Source organism: Olea europaea, chromosome 15 (genome assembly GCF_002742605.1).
Source record: "Olea europaea var. sylvestris chromosome 15, O_europaea_v1, whole genome shotgun sequence".
In the NCBI taxonomy this organism is placed as follows: domain Eukaryota; kingdom Viridiplantae; phylum Streptophyta; class Magnoliopsida; order Lamiales; family Oleaceae; genus Olea; species Olea europaea.
This window is the reverse complement of record NC_036251.1, coordinates 25,244,324-25,262,638: the sequence shown is the minus strand read 5'-3', so window position 1 is coordinate 25,262,638 and position 18,315 is coordinate 25,244,324. Positions and strand designations below refer to the sequence as shown.

The following is an 18,315-nucleotide window of genomic DNA, read 5'->3' as shown; positions in this document are numbered from 1 at the left end:
CAAGAGTTTTTCAGATTTGACTCAATCAATCCAAGACTTTTGTGTCCCGAATTCAAGAAATCTCAAGAATTATTGTATGAAAATTATATATATATATATATATATATATATATTCACAGAGAGAACTTTTCTTCTCCGGCATAATTCATCTCTACATTTTCGTTAGCCACACTATTTCCTAGAAAACAAGCATTTAGGCCCCGTTTGATTGCACGAAATTTTCCATGGAACTTGAAATTCGAATTCCAACTTCCACTTTTGGCCTGTTTGATTGACAAAATTTTCCAGAGAATTGATTTTCCATGAATTTCTAGGTACAACACCTTAAAACGTGATTTTCCACCTTTTTTTTCTTAGGGGATAGGTGGTTTTTGGTTTTCCACCTTTTTTTATTTTTATTTTTTTTAGGCCCCGTTTGATTGCACGAAATTTTCCATGGAACTTGGAATTCGAATTCCAACTTCCACTTTTGGCCTGTTTGATTGACAAAATTTTCCAGGGAATTGATTTTCCATGAATTTCTAGGTACAACACCTTAAAGCGTGATTTTCCACATTTTTTTTCCTAGGGGATAGGTGGTTTTTGGTTTTCCACCTTTTTTTTTATTTTTTTTTTGCTTTTTTTATTTTTTTTTAATTGTTGGCAATGGGAACAAATTTTAGGAATAATTGTAAAAGAGGATATCCCTGAAATTGACAATTTCCACGTAAAACAAAGTCAAACGAACATCAAAAAATACTTTTACTTCAACATTTTCCACGTGAAAAATTTATACAATCAAACACAATAATTTACAATTTCCATGAAAACAATTTCTAGGTAATTCAATTCCTTGGAATTCATTTTCTTTCCATGTAATTTTCCTACTTGTAATCAAACGCACCCTTATTTTTTTTGCTTTTTTTATTTTTTTTTAATTGTTGGCAATGTGAACAAATTTTAGGAATAATTGTAAAAGAGGATATCCCTGAAATTGACAATTTCCACGTAAAACAAAGTTAAACGAACATCAAAAAATACTTTTACTTCAACATTTTCCACGTGAAAAATTTATACAATCAAACACAATAATTTACAATTTCCATGAAAACAATTTCTAGGTAATTCAATTCCCTGGAATTCATTTTCTTTCCACCTAAATTCCATCTTCGCAATCAAACAGACCCTTAGGGTTTTCATTTTCGAATATTTTTCCCCCTATTTTAATTATGTTTTAAGAAAATCTATGGGTTAGAAGAAACTAACATTCATTATTTTAGGGTTGAGTATTTGAGACTTCCATTTTCACTTGATAGAACCTGATTTCTTTCTCTATATTTTCCTTAAAAGGAAAAAAACTATAAAAATAAGTAACTTAAAGGGTAAATAGCACAAAACGTCCATAACTTTTACTATTATTGCATAAAATGTATTTGTCTTTCATTTTTTGACATTTTCACCCTCAATTACACTTTATATGTGCAAAACGTCATTCCATTCATTTCCATCCAAATACATTGTTAAGTGAACGAGTAAAATCATTTTTTGTATTTTTGTTTTAGTCCATGTTTATTTCCCATTATTTGTCCACTAAAATGAAAAATATGACCGTTATTCATCACATCAAACTATCACATTTGACTTTCTCTTTCTTGTATGGGGTCATATCAACTATATTTTTCATTCTCATTCTTACATTAATATGACTCAAACGGGTGCCTTATAATAGTTGGCTCTTTATTTAGAGAGAATTGCAGCTGAGGTCGCAATAAAAAGCAAAAGTTAAATAAAAAACCAAATACCCAATAATCACCCTCAGCGGTCACCTCTATTGTTGGCAGTGGATGGATTTGCACAAATGTAATCTTCAACATTCTGTAATTTTGAAATGTTTGTTGGTTTTGGTGGGATGTTTTCTTCTATTTTTAACGTCCAATTTCATGGTTTTTCAAATTAAAGTGGATTTGGTACTACATTAGGGTATCATTTTGAAAATGTTGATTCTTCTCATGGTGGATTACACATTTGGGAATCATATCTTTTGTTTTTTGTTTTCCTATTAAATGTGGTTACAAGAATTCTTGATGGCGGTGGCAGTGCCTATTTTTTTGCGTGGGGCGGGTGAAAAGAAGGTTAACAGTGCTTTTGTTTTTTATTTAACTTTTGCTTTTTGTTGGGATTCCATCTGCAATTCTTCCTAAATAAAGAGGCAAATATTATAAGACATAAATACCCTTCCATTTTATAAAAAATGACTTTACGCGTTCACTTAACAACGGATTTAGATGGAAGGATGTTTTGCCTAACCAAACGTATAATTGATGATGAAAATGCCAAAAAATGAAAGATAATGACATTCTGCACAATAACGGTGAAAGGCATTGACGTTATGCGCTATTTATTATTAGGAAAAATTGTAGCGATGGTCCCAAATATTTTAAATTTTGCAGGCTTTATTCAAACTTTTATTTTGTGCCACCTACAATTCCAAACTTCTAAAAAATATGCACATGAGGTCCAAATGGATAGAGCCGTTAGTTGACCATATTAGTCAATATTTAATCAGTTTTGATCAAACTAGAAACGGCAAAATGGTATATTTACATTTTTTAAAATTAAACAATTACAATAATTAAAAAGAAGAAGAAATTTGCCCTACTCACCCCATGAAAGCCGCCTATTTTGAATCACTCAAACACCAACCAACCACAGTCCAAACCACTGGATATCCATACCATCAGAAAGCTCTCACCTTCCTCTTCACAACTCATCCAACCATCGACCATAAATCAAGAGGATTTGGCCTAAAATTCAACTTAAAACAAGCTACCCAAGCATCGAAAAATGGTTGGAATCCTTACCTTCTACGACACCCATACCAAGTCAACCAAGCACCTCAATACACACCTATTAATACCTATGTAACATCAAACATAGTTGTAAATCCAAATTTACAGTCAATTCTTCAAACGGTGAACTTGAATCGTTCAAATGTCAATTCCAATGTCGACGGTGCAACCTACGATCGCGAACCACTGTCCTAGGTCCACCTTATCAAGGAGCATTTATTGGTACCATGGGTCATCATCAATTTTGTCTTAATGTGGACGAACTAGAATTGACAGTTCACGCACAGGAAATTCCGACTCATTCCCTTTTAATTGATGATTCAACAAGGCTCCAAATCGTCAATTCTAGCACTCAACCCTCAATTGATGTTGGTATAACTATGGGTCATGCTTCAATTGCATCAATTCCTCAATCCATCGAGCCAATTTCTGATTTCAATCCAAGAACATTTTTTTTAATTGTTGTTATAATTGTTTAATAATTTGGCAAAATGTAAATATTCCATTTTGCCCTCTCTAGTTTGGTCAAAATTGATTAATTTGATCAACTAATGGTAAAATGGATGTTTTGGACTTTAGGTGCATATTTTTAAAAGAGTTGGGACTGTAGTTGCACCAAATGAAGATTTGGATAAGGTCTGCAAAAATTGAAAAGGTTTGGGATCGCTGCTGCAATTTTCCCTTATTATTAACTAAATTAAGTTTGAGGTGGCGGGTCTTTGAGGTCCGCGAATAGTCAAAAGCTGAACTCACTTCGCTTTCAGCATAAAACGGACCCCTATTGAAAGGAGTGTATTGTGCACTCTCCTAGCTCAAGACTCCGAATGCGCTAGAAGACGCTAGTGCGCACGCTCCTGTCTCCACCGTGGTCTCTCACTCACTCACTTTCTGGAACCGGCCTCCTTCTCCTTCCTCCTCCTGAGGTCCTGTCCATGGCATTGCATGGATCGGCAGTGTTTCCTGGTTGTCTGCTATTACTAGTCTTTCTTCAAATGCATCTTTCTTTAACAATGTCTGCATCTGGTAAAGCCCCTTTATTTTGCTTATTCGTTACTTCGAATTCTTTGTTCTGACGCTCAGTTACTGTCTTTTGTTTTTAACATGGCTTTATTATGATTTTTGAAGTATTGGGGTTGTTTATGTGAGAAATAAGGGTTTTGTTTGTAAATAGAAATCGTTTTTCCTTTTCTGGTTTTCGGTTTTATAAGGAATTTGGACTGATAAGAATTAAGCTAATTTAACGAGGTGGTGAATCTTGAGCTTGGTATTGTTGTAATTTTGGGGAGAGCTTGATGAAAATGTAAATTTGTAGACTTGGAAGATGAGATTAAGATCAAGGGATACTTGAGGGGAAGGGATCGTGGGCAGTGCCAGTAATTAGCTTGTTCAACACAATAACCTCTTATATGAATGAAATCACGATAATAGTTCATATCTCTTGAGTTATCACTCATACATAACTTCACCTGATGAGAATGAAACTTACTTATAATGCTCGAAAAATTATAATTGCGGTAATCATATTTGTTTATGTTTATTTACTCTTTAATGTTTGCAGATTGCCCATTGGATTTGAGTAGGTCTAATTTTACGTTGGCTGCCTCCAAATGCTCCATTGGAGAAGACAGAGCAAAGTGTTGCCGACACCTTAATGCCTTGGTCGCTATTTCTGTCTCACGATATGCCAATGTAACAAGTAACTTGGGGGTTACTTCAAATTTATCTGATGTTTGTCTCCGTACTATATCAGAAACTTTTGCACTCCATGGAATAACAAGAAATGCTTCAGTTTTCTGTAGCTTTGGGACAAAAATACCTGTAAACTATGAATGCCAGGGTCGATCAACTGTTAACCAGATGCTGCAGTCTCCGAAATTTAGGGATGTTACTGAAAATTGCAAAGTGCCGCTGTCAGAGGATGGTATTTGTAAAAAGTGCTTGAATGCCGGTATTGTTTATCTTCATAATCTACTGGGGCCAACAGATAATCTGACATTGAGTACTTGCAGAGATGCAGCATTTGCTGCAGTTGCAAGTCAAGTCGATTATGCTTCGACTATTGGCATTGCAAGCTGTTTCTTTGCGGTTCAAGGGCTTAATCTTCCTCCAGGTATAGCAATTGGATAACAAAAGCCATTTGAATATTTAGCTCTTTCTTCTAGCAATTTCACTAGATGGGATTGTGAATCAGTTCATTCTTTCACATTCATTATATGTTTTCTGCCTAGTTCTATCATCAAATTCTTTTGGTTTTGCCATGGGAAATTTAAGCAATGTCCCTGTTTTTAAGAGACATATTCATCAGAAATATGACACTGATAAATATCTAGTTGATTGGTTGATTAAGATTTTGTAGTAACTTCCCATCATTGTATTCTTTCTTGTTATTTTCTATGTAAACTATTTCAGTCCTGTTGAGAATTCTTAAAGACGCGAGAGTCGACTATTGTTAAATATTTTTCTACTTCCCTCGTTTCTGAAGTTATGAACTTAGCCACTTGTCACGGATCGCAAGGTCATGGCTTGAAACTTGGCATGACACAGGAATGTCATGGCACAAAGTGGGAAAATGAGATAGATTTATGGCAAATAGGGTCTAAGCTTCTGCGGTATAGGGCGATGAGGGCGTCGCCAATTTCAGTGGGGGAGTGACTTACGCCCCACATGGTAGCGATCGATCCGTCCCGATAGCGGCCGTAAAACAGCGCGGGTAACGCGCTTCAGCAGGACGGAACAACTTGCGATAGGGGACGCAGGCAGATTGTTTTGGGCAGAATGCAGACTGCCTAAATCGTGCAGTTTTCTAGCACGTTAATGGGGTTTTTCTAAGTCCCGACCTAGTCATTTTGGGAGGAAAAATACATGAACCTGCAGCGGGATATTTTGGGATGCAAGTGGGCAACTTGCACGACTTGTCCACTTGGCTACTTGCAAAATGTAAGCTAAGATTGAGTTGGCGAAGATAATATCAAAGATGCAAGTTAAGACCGAGTTGGCGTCAACTTGCAAGGAAAGTTGTAAGATCATCCTCTTGACGACAACTAAGCACGAGTTGTGACCAACTAAGCACGAGTTGTGACCAACTAAGTATGAGTTGTAAAGTAAATGCAACTTGATCTTAAGGAGGTTTAAGTTTTGCCTATAAATAGAGATGAAAGTCTCATTTGTAAATCATGTAGAGTGAAGTGAGTTTATTTATTAGAGAGATTGTAAAGTTTTCCCTTTCATTTATACAAAGAAAGTTTCCACATCCTTACTTATTTTTTATATATTCCTTACTCCAAAATTCTCTTCTCAAAGTGTGTATAATTTAGCCTCATTGGTTAAATTATTTGTGAACGTGGAAATGCTGATTTAACGTTTTCTCGTGAGGGACGGGAATTGTCGAACGTTAAGGCCGCACGGTTCTAGTTGTTTGGGTGTAACGAAACTAGGTCTATGACAAGTGGTATTAGAGTAAGGTTCACGTGGGGTTGAACCAATTTTTCATTCAAAGGTGAGGTGATATCCGTGTAAGGTTCACGTAGTGTGGACTACAGAGGTAGTATAGAGGCGAAGGTTTGGTTGTGGTAACCAAGTACGGTTGTGGTAGCCAGATTCGCCGGAGATTTTTGGAAGCTAGATTTGGGTGAGGTGCTCAAATGACGGAATATCAACAAAACGTTGATATTGAGATTGAGGAGAGGGGTTGAGGTGCTGCCCAAACTGAAGTAAGGAAACTCGAGGCAAAAGTAAGGTGAGGGAAGTCACCAACATGGAAGGTAAACTTGACCAAATCATTGCAAATATGGGTGATCGGGTCGAAGCTCTTGAAAGCTCCTTCGAGGCGTTGGAGGGACACGCCATTGGAAAGCTAGAGACTATACAAATTAATGTCCAAGAGGTGATGGACACACAAGTATCGTTGGAAAATGATGTCCAAACGATGAAAGATGATGTTCGAGCTGTGGTAGATGGACAAGCCGCGGTGATGGATGATTTTGGTCGACTCCAAACCAAAGTTTTGGATGCCGTTTCCGCTATGCATGGCCAAGTTAACCAATTGGCTGTGATGATGGAAAGAGTGAGGCAAGAGCTTGATCAATACAAGCAATCCACTGCCGGTACAAGCGGAGGTGCTGCTTCAACTATTGTTGCCCCGGGAATTGAATACCCGAAGCCTAAACATTATGATGGACGACGGGATGCCAAAGATGTAGAAAACTTCCTATAACAAATAGAAGTCTACTTTGAAGGCGTAAATCTTGTTGATGAAGCCATGAAAGTCCGGACCTCTTCTATGTATCTCTCGGATATTGCGGCGTTGTGGTGGCATCGTAAGCATGGCGAAATTGCAAGGGGGCTTGTACGGTTGATACTTGGGACGAGTTTAAAAGGGAAATAAAGAGGCAATTCTACCCGAAGAATGTCATCTATGAGGCCCGCAAGAAATTGAGGGAATTGAAACATACAGGAACAATTCATGACAATGTCAAAGAGTTCACGACCCTTATGCTTCAAATCCCAAGCATGTTGGAGGATGATTTGCTATTCTATTTTCTAGACGGTTGTGCAACATGGATACGACAAGAGTTGCAACGTCGTGATGTCAAAACCGTAGACGAGGCAATTGCAGTAGCCGAATCCTTGATGGAGTTTGAAGAAAGTCTTGAGACCGAAGCTAAAACTATCAAACACGCCAAAGGAAATTTTGGAGGTAGTAAGGAAGATACAGGAAAAGCCATGCAATGGAGTAAGCCGGATTGGAGGCCAAATCCCAGATTTGATTACAAACCCGTTGGCAACAAACAAACTACTTGGAGTAAGAAGTATGATGAGAAGAAGAGGAGTAATTTTACACCTTGAGGTTGCTTTATTTGCAAAGGACCACATCTCATGAGGGATTGGCCTAAGTTGGGATCATTGGCATCTATTTCCATTTCGGAGAGCAAACCAGAGGCCATAGATAGCCAAGATGAGGATGAAGTTCGAATGAATTCATTCCAGCTGTTTAATGCTATGAGTGCCGAAACTGTTTCTGTGGAGATGGAAACACAACAATTGTCGGGATGCAGTTAGCGGAAGTCCTTAAAGATGATAAGGACATTATGCCCGCGGAGTTGCCGAGGGAACTATCGAGAAAGAAGGAAATTGAGGAAGCATTGTCAAAGGAGTTCGAAATTGGGTGCACGAAGGTTCAAAGATTCGATAGGTGTGGGGACACTACAACCGGAGGAGTTGTCCATCCGAGGAACCAATGCAGAGGTGCTGAGGGTGAAGGTTGGTGTCGAAGGTGGCATGCAAGAGATTGCAACGGGAAGAGGTGCAAAGGGCACTGTGGAAACCAGGTCATCGAGGAGATGGTGCCGCAAGTTGGGAGAACTTTGATGCCCCTTGACAGGAAAGACAATGCAAAGTTGCATGAGGATGCACCGAATACGTTTCGCGCTACGAGGATGTTAGCGGATTGAGTGGGGGAGAATGTCACGGATCGCAAGGTCATGACTTGAAACTTGGCATAACATGGGAATGTCATGGCACAAAGTGAGAAAATAAAATAGACTTATGGCAAATAAGGTCTAAGCTTCGGCGGTATAGGGCGATGAGGGCGTCGCCAAATTCAGTGGGGGAGTGACTTACGCCCCACACGGTCGTGATCGATCCATCCCGGTAGCGGCCGCAAAATAGCGCGGGTAACGCGCTTCAGCAGGACGGAACATCTTGCGATAGGGGACGCAGGCAGATTGTTTTGGACAGAATGCAGGCTGCCTAAATCGTGCAGTTTTTCAGCACGTTAATTAGGTTTTTCTAAGTCCCAATCCAGCCATTTTGGGAGGAAAAATACATGAACCTGCAGCGGGATATTTTGGAATGCAAGTGGGCAACTTGCACGACTTGTCCACTTGGCTACTTGCAAAATGCAAGTTAAGATTGAGTTGGCGAAGATAATATCAAAGATGCAAGTTAAGACCGAGTTGGCGTCAACTTGCAAGGAAAGTTGTAAGATCATCCACTTGACGACAACTAAGCACGAGTTGTAACCAACTAAACACGAGTTGTGACCAACTAAGCATGGGTTGTAAAGTAAATGCATCTTGATCTTAAGGAGGTTTAAGTTTTGTCTATAAATAGAGATGAAAGTCTCATTTGTAAATCATGTAGAGTGAAGTGAGTTTATTCATTAGAGAGATTGTAAAATTTTTCGTTTCATTTATATAAAGAAAGTTTTCACATCCTTACTTATTTTTCATATATTCCTTATTCCAAAATTCTCTTCTCAAAGTGTGTATAATTTAGCCTCATTGGTTAAATTATTTGTGAGCGTAAAAAGACTCACTTAACGTTTTCTCGTGAGGGACGGGAATTGTCGAACGCTAAGGCCGCACGGTTCTAGTTGTTCGGGTGTAACGAAACTAGGTCCGTGACACTGCTTTTTAAAGGGTTCTTGACATATTTTTGGGTCTATCATTTCAATCATACACATATCCTTTTTAATTCCAAGATAATTAGCAATAAACATACAAATATTAATATAACGAAGTAATAAGTGCTTAATGTATTTTCTGTTGCTACCATATCTGCTTGTTTCAGGGTCATTCCCATCTTCACCTCCACCTCAGGCATCTCCTACCCCTCTAATTGCTGCCAGTCCGGCTCAACTTTCCTCGAGCACAAAGGGGAATCATCAAAACTACCACCTTTCATTGGTTCCGAGCATTGGCATTGCAGTTACAGCATTGGCTTCTGTGATGCTGGTAGTCTTGATTATTCTTATCCGTAAGAAAAGACGAGAGCTTGATGATTCTGATACAGATGATAAGACATCCTCGAAATCCATTCCTCGCGCTGCAAGAAAATTTCAGGATGGTACATTCTGATTCTGATTTTTCTTTCTTCAGTGTGTCTATATTTTGGTAGTATGAACTATGAAGTGATAATTAAATCAGTTGCTGAATTTCCTAATTGTTTTTCGTCGGATGACAATATGAATTACATGAAGGTCCATCCTCTATGTTCAGAAAATTCGGCTACAGAGATACAAGGAAAGCTACTGATAACTTCAACACCATCATTGGACAAGGAGGATTTGGTACTGTGTATAAAGCGAGGTTTCATGATGGTTTAGTGGTAGCCGTGAAGCAGATGAACATGGTGTCAAAGCAGGCAGAGGACGAGTTTTGCCGAGAAATCGAGCTCCTTGCTCGACTACATCATCGCCATCTCGTTTCTCTGAGGGGCTTCTGCATTAAAAGACATGAGAGGTCATTCAGTTGCGTTTTTTGTTCCTTAATTATTATGCCCATCCTACATCAGAAAACACATGTTTTATTTTGCACACTGGATAAACCTAAAGGAACATGTTTTATGGCAGGTTTCTCATGTATGAATATATGGAAAATGGAAGCTTAAAGGATCATCTTCTGAGTATGTCTTTGTTCTTTTGATCTCATTCCGGTATCTGGCTTGTTAGAAAAGCTTAAAAATAATTCATCAATGTTTATTTGACTGTCCAAATGCTTGTTCTCAGCCCCAACTAGACCTCCTCTGAGTTGGCGAGCAAGAATTCAGATTGCAATTGATGTGGCAAATGCATTGGTAATTTTCAAATAAAGCTGATTTACGAAAATCAATTATTAATACTATTTCAAAACTGCCATACTTGTTCCTGATTACATTTCTTCATGCAGGAGTACCTTCACTTCTATTGTAACCCTCCTCTGTGTCATAGAGATATTAAGTCGAGCAATATATTACTAGATGAGAATTTTGTTGCCAAGGTAATACACTCAATAGTAAACTCCATATGTTATTTAACTGTATGGTTATGAATTCTGGGATCCTATTTTCTCTTTTCTTTTCCCTTTTTTCAGTGAACCAGTAGCATGGTACAACTATAAGCTAAATTTCGTATTTACTAATTTGTGGGCTATATAATTCCCTTTTTTACCACTTTGTTCAATGCAACATAAAGATCTGATGAAATCCTTTTGATCTACTTCTTTCTTATCTAACCTATTCCACTAGGATTGCATAGCTCTCTTGAAGAAAACTTCTTTTGGGTAACAAAACATTGTTCTCGCCACTAAGTTCTTCCCTTATTATTTTGTACTGAATTGGAGTCATTTAATTCACGTATGGCTGCACATCCACCTCAACATTTGTAATTTCTGTAGCATTCAGTGTGACCTAACATTCAGGGTCATAGATGACGATTGATATGATAACCATTGTGCAGAACATGTCTTTAAACTTGATCGGTAACATGGTAAAAAGATAGTTCTTTTTGGTCTATTTCTCCTAGGCAATTAGCATACCTTGGATTTAGTTAAAGTTCCAAAAGAAAATATAAGCAATGACGTTAAATTTTCCTGTTTTGACACTAACTGTGGAGGACTCATTGTATCTTAACGCACATCTAGGTTGCTGATTTTGGCCTTGCTCATGCTTCAAAAGATGGCTCTGTTTGCTTCGAACCCGTAAACACTGATATCCGGGGAACTCCAGGTTAGACAAAATCCTCTTTGATTATAAACTCCAACTTTATAGCTTATTAACAGATACGAAAACATTAAATGTTTGTTTGGTACAGTGGACTCTCCGTTAATCAACAATATTAATAGCATGTTTGACTACATGTAAAAAGATCACTTATAAGTAAATAAGTTAGTTTTAAAATACATAATTTTTTTATTGGTTAAAGTTGACCTATTAAGTTACTTATTTTGACACTAAAGAGTAACTTTCAAGTAACTTAAGTTGTTTTCAAGCTTAGCCCGACATAAGCAAAAGAAGTTAAATCTTGTCTATTATAATATCAAGTTCAGTCCAATATTGCATACCAAATGCACCCTAAATGATTATCAGGTTTGACAAAATCTTCTTTTGCAATGGACTTACCTTTTATGCATTATCCAGTGATATCAAAACATTAAATGATTGTCAGGTTACATGGATCCGGAATATGTGGTTACTCGAGAGCTTACAGAGAAAAGTGACATTTACAGTTATGGAGTTGTGTTATTAGAGCTAGTTACCGCAAGACGAGCAATACAAGACAACACAAATTTGGTCGAATGGTCTCAACCATTTTTGACTTCAGAATTTAGAATAACTGAGCTTGTGGACCCCAATCTCAGGGATGCTTTTGACTTCGATCAACTTCAAACAATTGTAGAAATCGTGAAATGGTGCACTCAAAAAGAAGGGAGGGCACGACCATCAATTAAGCAAGTCCTCAGACTTTTGTATGAGAGTACTGAAGTAATGCACAGTGGGTTTGTTGAAGCTATGGAAGATGAAGAATATGGAGAAACTGAGGGTAGGGGAAGGACGAGCAGAGGTAACACAAAGAGAGGCGAAGGTATATTTTTCAGTGGTGATGTACGTGGGCTAGCTTCTTCTTCGAGTACGTCTAGGTCATATTGTAGTCGAAGCTTCCTACTTGAAACCGGCTCACCTCAGTCACCTCATAATATCCCGTCTATATAAGCCCAGTTATGCAGCTTTATCCACAATTACTTTGTGCAGTGGGAGACTAATTCAGCAACAAGCGAGGGAACAGTTGACATCTATTTTGTGCATAATTGTCTACTGCTAATAACTTGCTAAGGATTAATACAAATGGAAGAATTGCAAATGTTATTATGTACTATTTACCTTTCGGAGTGAAATGCTTTGCGGATTTTGGAATAGCAAAGAATATGAGCAAATAATATTTCTAGGGATGAGAAAGCCAAATAACCTGGAGAGAAATCACTGTGTGGTAAATTAGAAGGAGCAAAATGTGTTTGCCAATGTCTGTTGAAATTTTGTAAGGAATAAAATTTTACTGTTTCATACTTCTAATGTTCTTTGGCAGTTAGATTTGAGATGTTAAATGCACACAAAAACCATTTTTTTTATTTCCCTTCTTCTTTTATGCTTCTCATTTTCTTTGAAGAATTTGTTAATGTTGATTCAATCTGTTCTAAAATTACAAGGCTGCGTTTGGACTGGATTAGATTGTACGAGGAATTTAGTTTAAAATTATAATGAAATAGTAGAAAGTAAATGGTATTGTAGTGAATTAAAATGGTCAGTATTTTAATTGTTCATCATTCGCATTATTAACTGTATAACATAACATAACATGATATTGAACATGAAAGATGAGTTAAGCAAGATACGAAATATATGATAAATGACATTTTTTTAAATGAAAAATCAAATCCCATTATCCATCTTAGTCTGTCCAAAATAATCTCCACCTAGTAATATACAATATAGTTTCATCTAAATTCATTATACGAGCGAACCAAAAGTAAACTATATAGATAGCATCATTCTATCTATAATTAAAGAACATGATCGTGCACTATATAGTCCTATCTAGCAATGCGTATCTAACATGTGAAGGATAAGCTCATTATGATAATACAGTTTGCTCTTGCCATTTGTCTCTTCACTGCTTTATATGTCATTGTCCACGTCAGGAAAGATCGACCAACCTACATCGACTGCAATGATACACAAGCACACGTATCATAGTTTTGCAACTGAGGAGAAAGGGATTTCTGTTCTTCGACTGGAAATGAAAGCGCCCTTGTGCACACCATTGTAGGTGATGGAAAGTATAGAAATTTGCTAGTCAAACAGTGCTTGGCGATGGAAGAATCTGAGTCACTGGGACCTTCATACAGGTTGAATGTGCTCTAGTCATCACTGCAATGACACACAAGCACCCGTATCATAGTTTTGCAACTGAGGAGAAAGGGATTTCTGTTCTTCGACTGGAAAAGAAAGCGCCCTCATGCACACCATTGTAGGTGATGGATAGTATAGAAATTTGCTATTGCTGGGACCTTCATACAGGTTGAATGTGCTCGTCATCAAACCAGAAGCAAACTCTAATGCTCGATACACTAACTCCTGAATATCATCAACATATTCCATGGATAATGAAACATAAATGTGCTGGTGGTCTTAAAAAATACATAACTACCTTCACCTTTCTCCACTTCGATACTTTGCTGTATCATGTATGCCTATACCTAAGTATTCCATATACAGAAATTGCAGAAAATACAATCGTCAAATCAGAATGGCCAGATGGTCGTACCAATTTAAGAACACATATTGGTCCATTTTACTCAATTCAGAGGTCACTTTCTGCAATGCAGTAATATGGAGAATCTCCAAAAGAAAATATGAACTAATTACCATAAAGTAGGAAACCAGTGTTGAAAATAGTATGAGCATGCATCATCTGCTTCCAACTGAACAGCGTAAAAGGTCCAAATGGAATTGGGATCATAGATGCAAAATTGAGTTCTGGTGGCCACAGGGGATGCCATGTGGGCAAAGCCACGGCTTGAGTACCTTATAAAGTATGTACATCAATAGTGAAAATAGCTGTTCTCGGACAGCTGTGACTTGCACATTTCAAGGTAGCATAGCATTGTCATCGACAAGCAGCAACTCCCCTAATGCAAATCCATGGCAGGCTGTTGAAGGAATTTCAATAAACTACCACCTCGAAGAATGATCAATTAAATAAGATGGAAAAATTATGTTAGTTGCAATTGTAAGTAGCAACATTTTCTTGAAAGTGACTCGAGTTTGCTCCTCAACAAGCATTCCCTCATCCCGTAATAATATTCCTAGCATAATCCATAACTGACATGCAAAATTTTTATGTCCAAGTTGATTATTTAAGCCAGTCGATTGGTAATCTTATTTGATAGATTTTATTGGATTTTTCCTGGGGCATTGGGTGTGGAACTAGATTTGAAGACACATAAGAATCACCCTGCTATGGAAGAAACGTTATTTGGAGCCCTGATCATCGGGAGACGAAACAAACATTAGTCAATAACATCTGTTACTAAGTATAGAGTTACATTTCAGAAGCAGATCGTGAAAGAATAATATAGTAAAGGACTAATAGGCTTTAGATCAAAGCTAGAAAACATTTTTAAGCTTCCATTAATTGCAGAAAGAAGCATGATGACAAAGCAACTTTTTCTTTTCCCTTGATTCAGCATAAATATAGCATAAACTGCAAGTACAGAAGGATAGATTGATGACATTATGTTAACACGGATATATCCTTGGTTGATCAGATTCAAATACTATAAATTGAGTGTTACATGAACAATCTTGAGATTAACCAGTGAGCCTAAGTTGGACAAAAGAAAGAATAACAGAAACATCTTTTGCATTGACGTATCCCATTTATAAACCAAAAGGGAATATATAAAGAACGAGGCAGCAAGGAGCATACCTCAATAATACCTTCTCCAACACAATATAATGCCAAGGAAGGAAAGTGAACTCTTCTAGCCACAAACAGCAACTAGAAACTTCCTTTTACTTACTGGTTCCTCTTGCAACACGACAATGTCTCTTACCTTGTCTAGAAGCTCCTCCAAATCATTCACGCCAAAGCTTTGATAATCGATTGATCTTTTATATTTTTGCTGGTAGATAGCCTCAAAACAACCAAGAGAGATGCGGCAATAGTAGCTCACCAAAATCTCTTGAAGCTCGTATTTGAATAGGTTGAGGCTCTCGTCAAAAATTTCAGATTGAGGTGCCATCTCTAAATTAGATTTCTTTATTCCACTGTTGAAATCGTATTCCTTTATGACCACCCTTTCATCATCTGAGGGTTCTTCAGAAGATCCAGCTCCTGCAATAACATCATTGGGATCTTGAGCTTCTTTTCCTCTCTTATCCCTCTTCGCTAAAATTAAGGTACGGGCATTACGGAGGTAGACAAACTTCCTTTTCCCTCTTCCTTCAATAGCCATTGCATCACCCATCTTCTCCAGAATACTTGCAAGCTTAAGTGCTCCATATTCAGACACATACAAAGGCCTCTCATAGATTTTCTGGTATTCAGCAGAAAGACGAATTAGAGGCAAACACCCACCTGATAATTCAAGCAACTTTATCAGTTGGCCCTTTAAACCATTCAGATCTCCAGGTTGCACCCACATTAAGTCATTCTGGTCACGTGAACTAAAAGGTCTTGCTGAAACTTCATTCAACCCAGATGAGAGGCCATGTGATCTGGAAGATGTAGAATAATAAGGCATTGAAATTGAACTACTATTATGTTCAGATGGAGACTTTGAGATCAAAGAGAAATCCCTTTTGTTGCAACAACCTTTTGAGATTCCACTATACACTATAGCTTCTTCTTCATTCTGATAATCTAAGTTGTCATTGATCTGGCATCCAGTAATGTTTGTCGGAACTCCATAAGTAGGAAGTAAAACTTTAGCGGGCGGCACAAATCCTTCCCCACGAGCCATGCTAGGCCAGTCCCAAACAAACTGGCCTGCATTACTCAAAGCAGACGAAACACTCACCCTAGAAGGAATGACAAGAATGATAGTATATCCACGCTGGCCCAAAACATGGAGTGCGGGAGCGAAATCAACATCCCCAGAGATGAGCAGGATGGAAGATGGCGGACGATAATCAAGAGCAAAAAGGAACATGTCAACCAAGATAGCCTTGTCAGCTGCATCCTTCCGCCCATTAGGAACATCTATGAGCTTGACACCTGTTCTCTGACACCCTTCCCGTAGTCGCCTGGGAAATGCATTGAAATCTCCATATGCGGAGAATGTGGTGACAACTCCGTCAATTACAGGATGGACCCGCAATGCCATCCTAATATTACTAGCCACATCTTCTGGGCGGACATCACTTGGCACTGGACAGTTTTCAATGTCCCAGAGTACAGCCACAGGACCTCGTGATGCGCTTCGCATTGGATGTAAATAAGGCTGGTGCAAGTCAGTGCTTGCATTTGCCATGTGTTTCTCTTCCGAGCATTCTGGTGGCAACATTAAAGCAGATATATTTGAACTTGACATCACTGTTCTAACACAGTTCAAGCAGTGTCATCAGGCATCCTGATATCAAGGAGAGGTTGTGAATAACCACAGAAAGTAAACTTCAACGTACTTGCACTTGATACTGAAATAATAATTGACAACAAAATAACGTTCAATCAAGGAGAATGTGATAGTGCAATTGAGCCCAAAGTATTAAATAACATATCAAAATGAGTGAAGAGAGAACATCACTAGTTTCCACTAGAAGTCTTCACTGAAAAATGGCTTCAGTTAGTGATATAGTTTACATTCTGAATCAGTTTACACTAGCACTTCCATATCCCGCTCAAAGATGATATTATTGTTGAAGATAAGATTTAACATGATATCAAGCAAACGTTCTGTGGACAAGGCCATCTCTAAAACCTTAAGCTTTTAGATCAAGTAACTCAATAATTATTCCATACCAGAAGGTCAGTACAGCTAATTATAAATATCAAGAAAGCAAACAAAAGGAGTAGCTAAATTAAAGAGTCATTTTTCTGAATCTTTTCACATCAGATAATGTTTTAAAAATGGTGGAATATCATCATTATAACAACGTAATCTAAAATATGATACACCATTGAGAAGAATATTCAAGAAAGTTATATAAATTAACCCAGACCGTGGCCAAATACCTAAAAATGATTACTCAAATAAAGATAATAATAGATCGACGAACCATAAAAAAATAGATCAATAACACCATTCATTCTTAAGCCGAGAACTGAAGAAATACAAACAAGCAATTAGAGATCCAATATTCTTCCACTAATTTTTCAAATTAGGGCTTCTTAATACGTATCTAATTATATAGGTAATAGCGGGAGAATGACGACTTGCCTAAAACGGAGACGAATCGTGTTCGCGTTTTGAAGATCAGTGCCAATTCTTCAGCAAAAACGGAAAAGGGAAAAACTTTCAATGGGTAGTCCGCGCCTTTATGTTTGATCTTGGATATCGGATAAAACAGTACGAAAATTAATTGGGATTTCTTTTATATCTGGGCGGTGATGGCCGAAACGGATAGGCTGATCGGGGCGGAGGGTTTAATTGGATTTAAGATTTGGACCGATGAACAATAGTTCGTGCGAACTGAACCGACATTTGACGAATGATGATCAAGTGCAGTATACCGTTGTACCATGTGCATTGATGATGTAACAACCCCCCGCCCCTCTCTCTGTTTTGGAGAGCTTAGGTCTTTGTCATTGTAAAATCAGAACTTAAAAATAGTTTGATTAAAGAAAAGGAAAGTAAACTTTTATTTAAAACTTGATTTGGATAGTAAAATTCTGAAGAAATTTTTGAAATTTGGTGCTTTTAAAGCTTTGATTGAAATTCAATATTTTAAAACTTTGAATTTGAAATAAATTCAGTACTCTCAACCGGTTATACAAGGGATTGTGTTTAAATTCTAAAATGCATCTATTATTTAATGATAATTCCAGAATGTCAAGTTTGGATAAGTTTCATCGATTCTCATCAAATTAAGTTATTCGCAAAACTTTAGTTCAATCTAGTACTTTTAACTGATTATAGTAGCAAACGGCTACAGAGAAATTGATTAAAAAATATGGCACTGCCTCTTTTGAATTTTCAAATGGACCCAACTTTCAAGAATATTTTCGACATAC

The 18,315-nt window shown here is 37.6% G+C and overlaps 2 protein-coding genes across 6 annotated transcripts; one reads left to right on the top strand and one right to left on the bottom strand.

Annotated features, from left to right (window-relative positions):
* The first annotated feature begins 3,573 nt into the window (after positions 1-3,573).
* Positions 3,574-12,709, top strand: LOC111410618 (probable receptor-like protein kinase At1g49730). Of its 2 annotated transcripts, XM_023041053.1 has the most exons (9): positions 3,575-3,851; positions 4,387-4,938; positions 9,399-9,674; positions 9,808-10,069; positions 10,180-10,232; positions 10,336-10,403; positions 10,496-10,585; positions 11,228-11,312; positions 11,752-12,709. In XM_023041053.1, exons 1-9 carry the CDS (start codon positions 3,761-3,763, stop codon positions 12,294-12,296), a joined length of 2,022 nt encoding a protein of 673 aa, XP_022896821.1. In that variant the 5' UTR covers positions 3,575-3,760; the 3' UTR covers positions 12,297-12,709. The 2 variants fall into 2 exon arrangements, with proteins under 2 accessions (XP_022896822.1, XP_022896821.1); XM_023041054.1 differs by lacking the exon at positions 10,496-10,585 and having other exon boundaries at positions 3,574-3,851.
* Positions 12,710-12,995: 286 nt separating this feature from the next.
* Positions 12,996-17,893, bottom strand: LOC111410617. 4 transcript variants are annotated; one of them, XR_002705720.1, is made up of 3 exons: positions 17,522-17,890; positions 15,070-16,714; positions 12,996-13,715 (listed from the first exon to the last, which is right to left on the bottom strand). XR_002705720.1 is itself a non-coding variant. In XM_023041052.1 (2 exons), the coding sequence occupies exon 2, from the start codon at positions 16,673-16,675 to the stop codon at positions 15,125-15,127; it is 1,551 nt and encodes a 516-aa protein (XP_022896820.1). In that variant the 5' UTR covers positions 16,676-16,778; positions 17,522-17,893; the 3' UTR covers positions 14,749-15,124. The 4 variants fall into 4 exon arrangements, 2 of the variants coding, with proteins under 2 accessions (XP_022896820.1, XP_022896819.1); XR_002705719.1 differs by having other exon boundaries at positions 12,996-14,290; positions 17,522-17,889; XM_023041052.1 differs by lacking the exon at positions 12,996-13,715 and having other exon boundaries at positions 14,749-16,778; positions 17,522-17,893.
* Between the last annotated feature and the right edge of the window lie 422 nt (positions 17,894-18,315).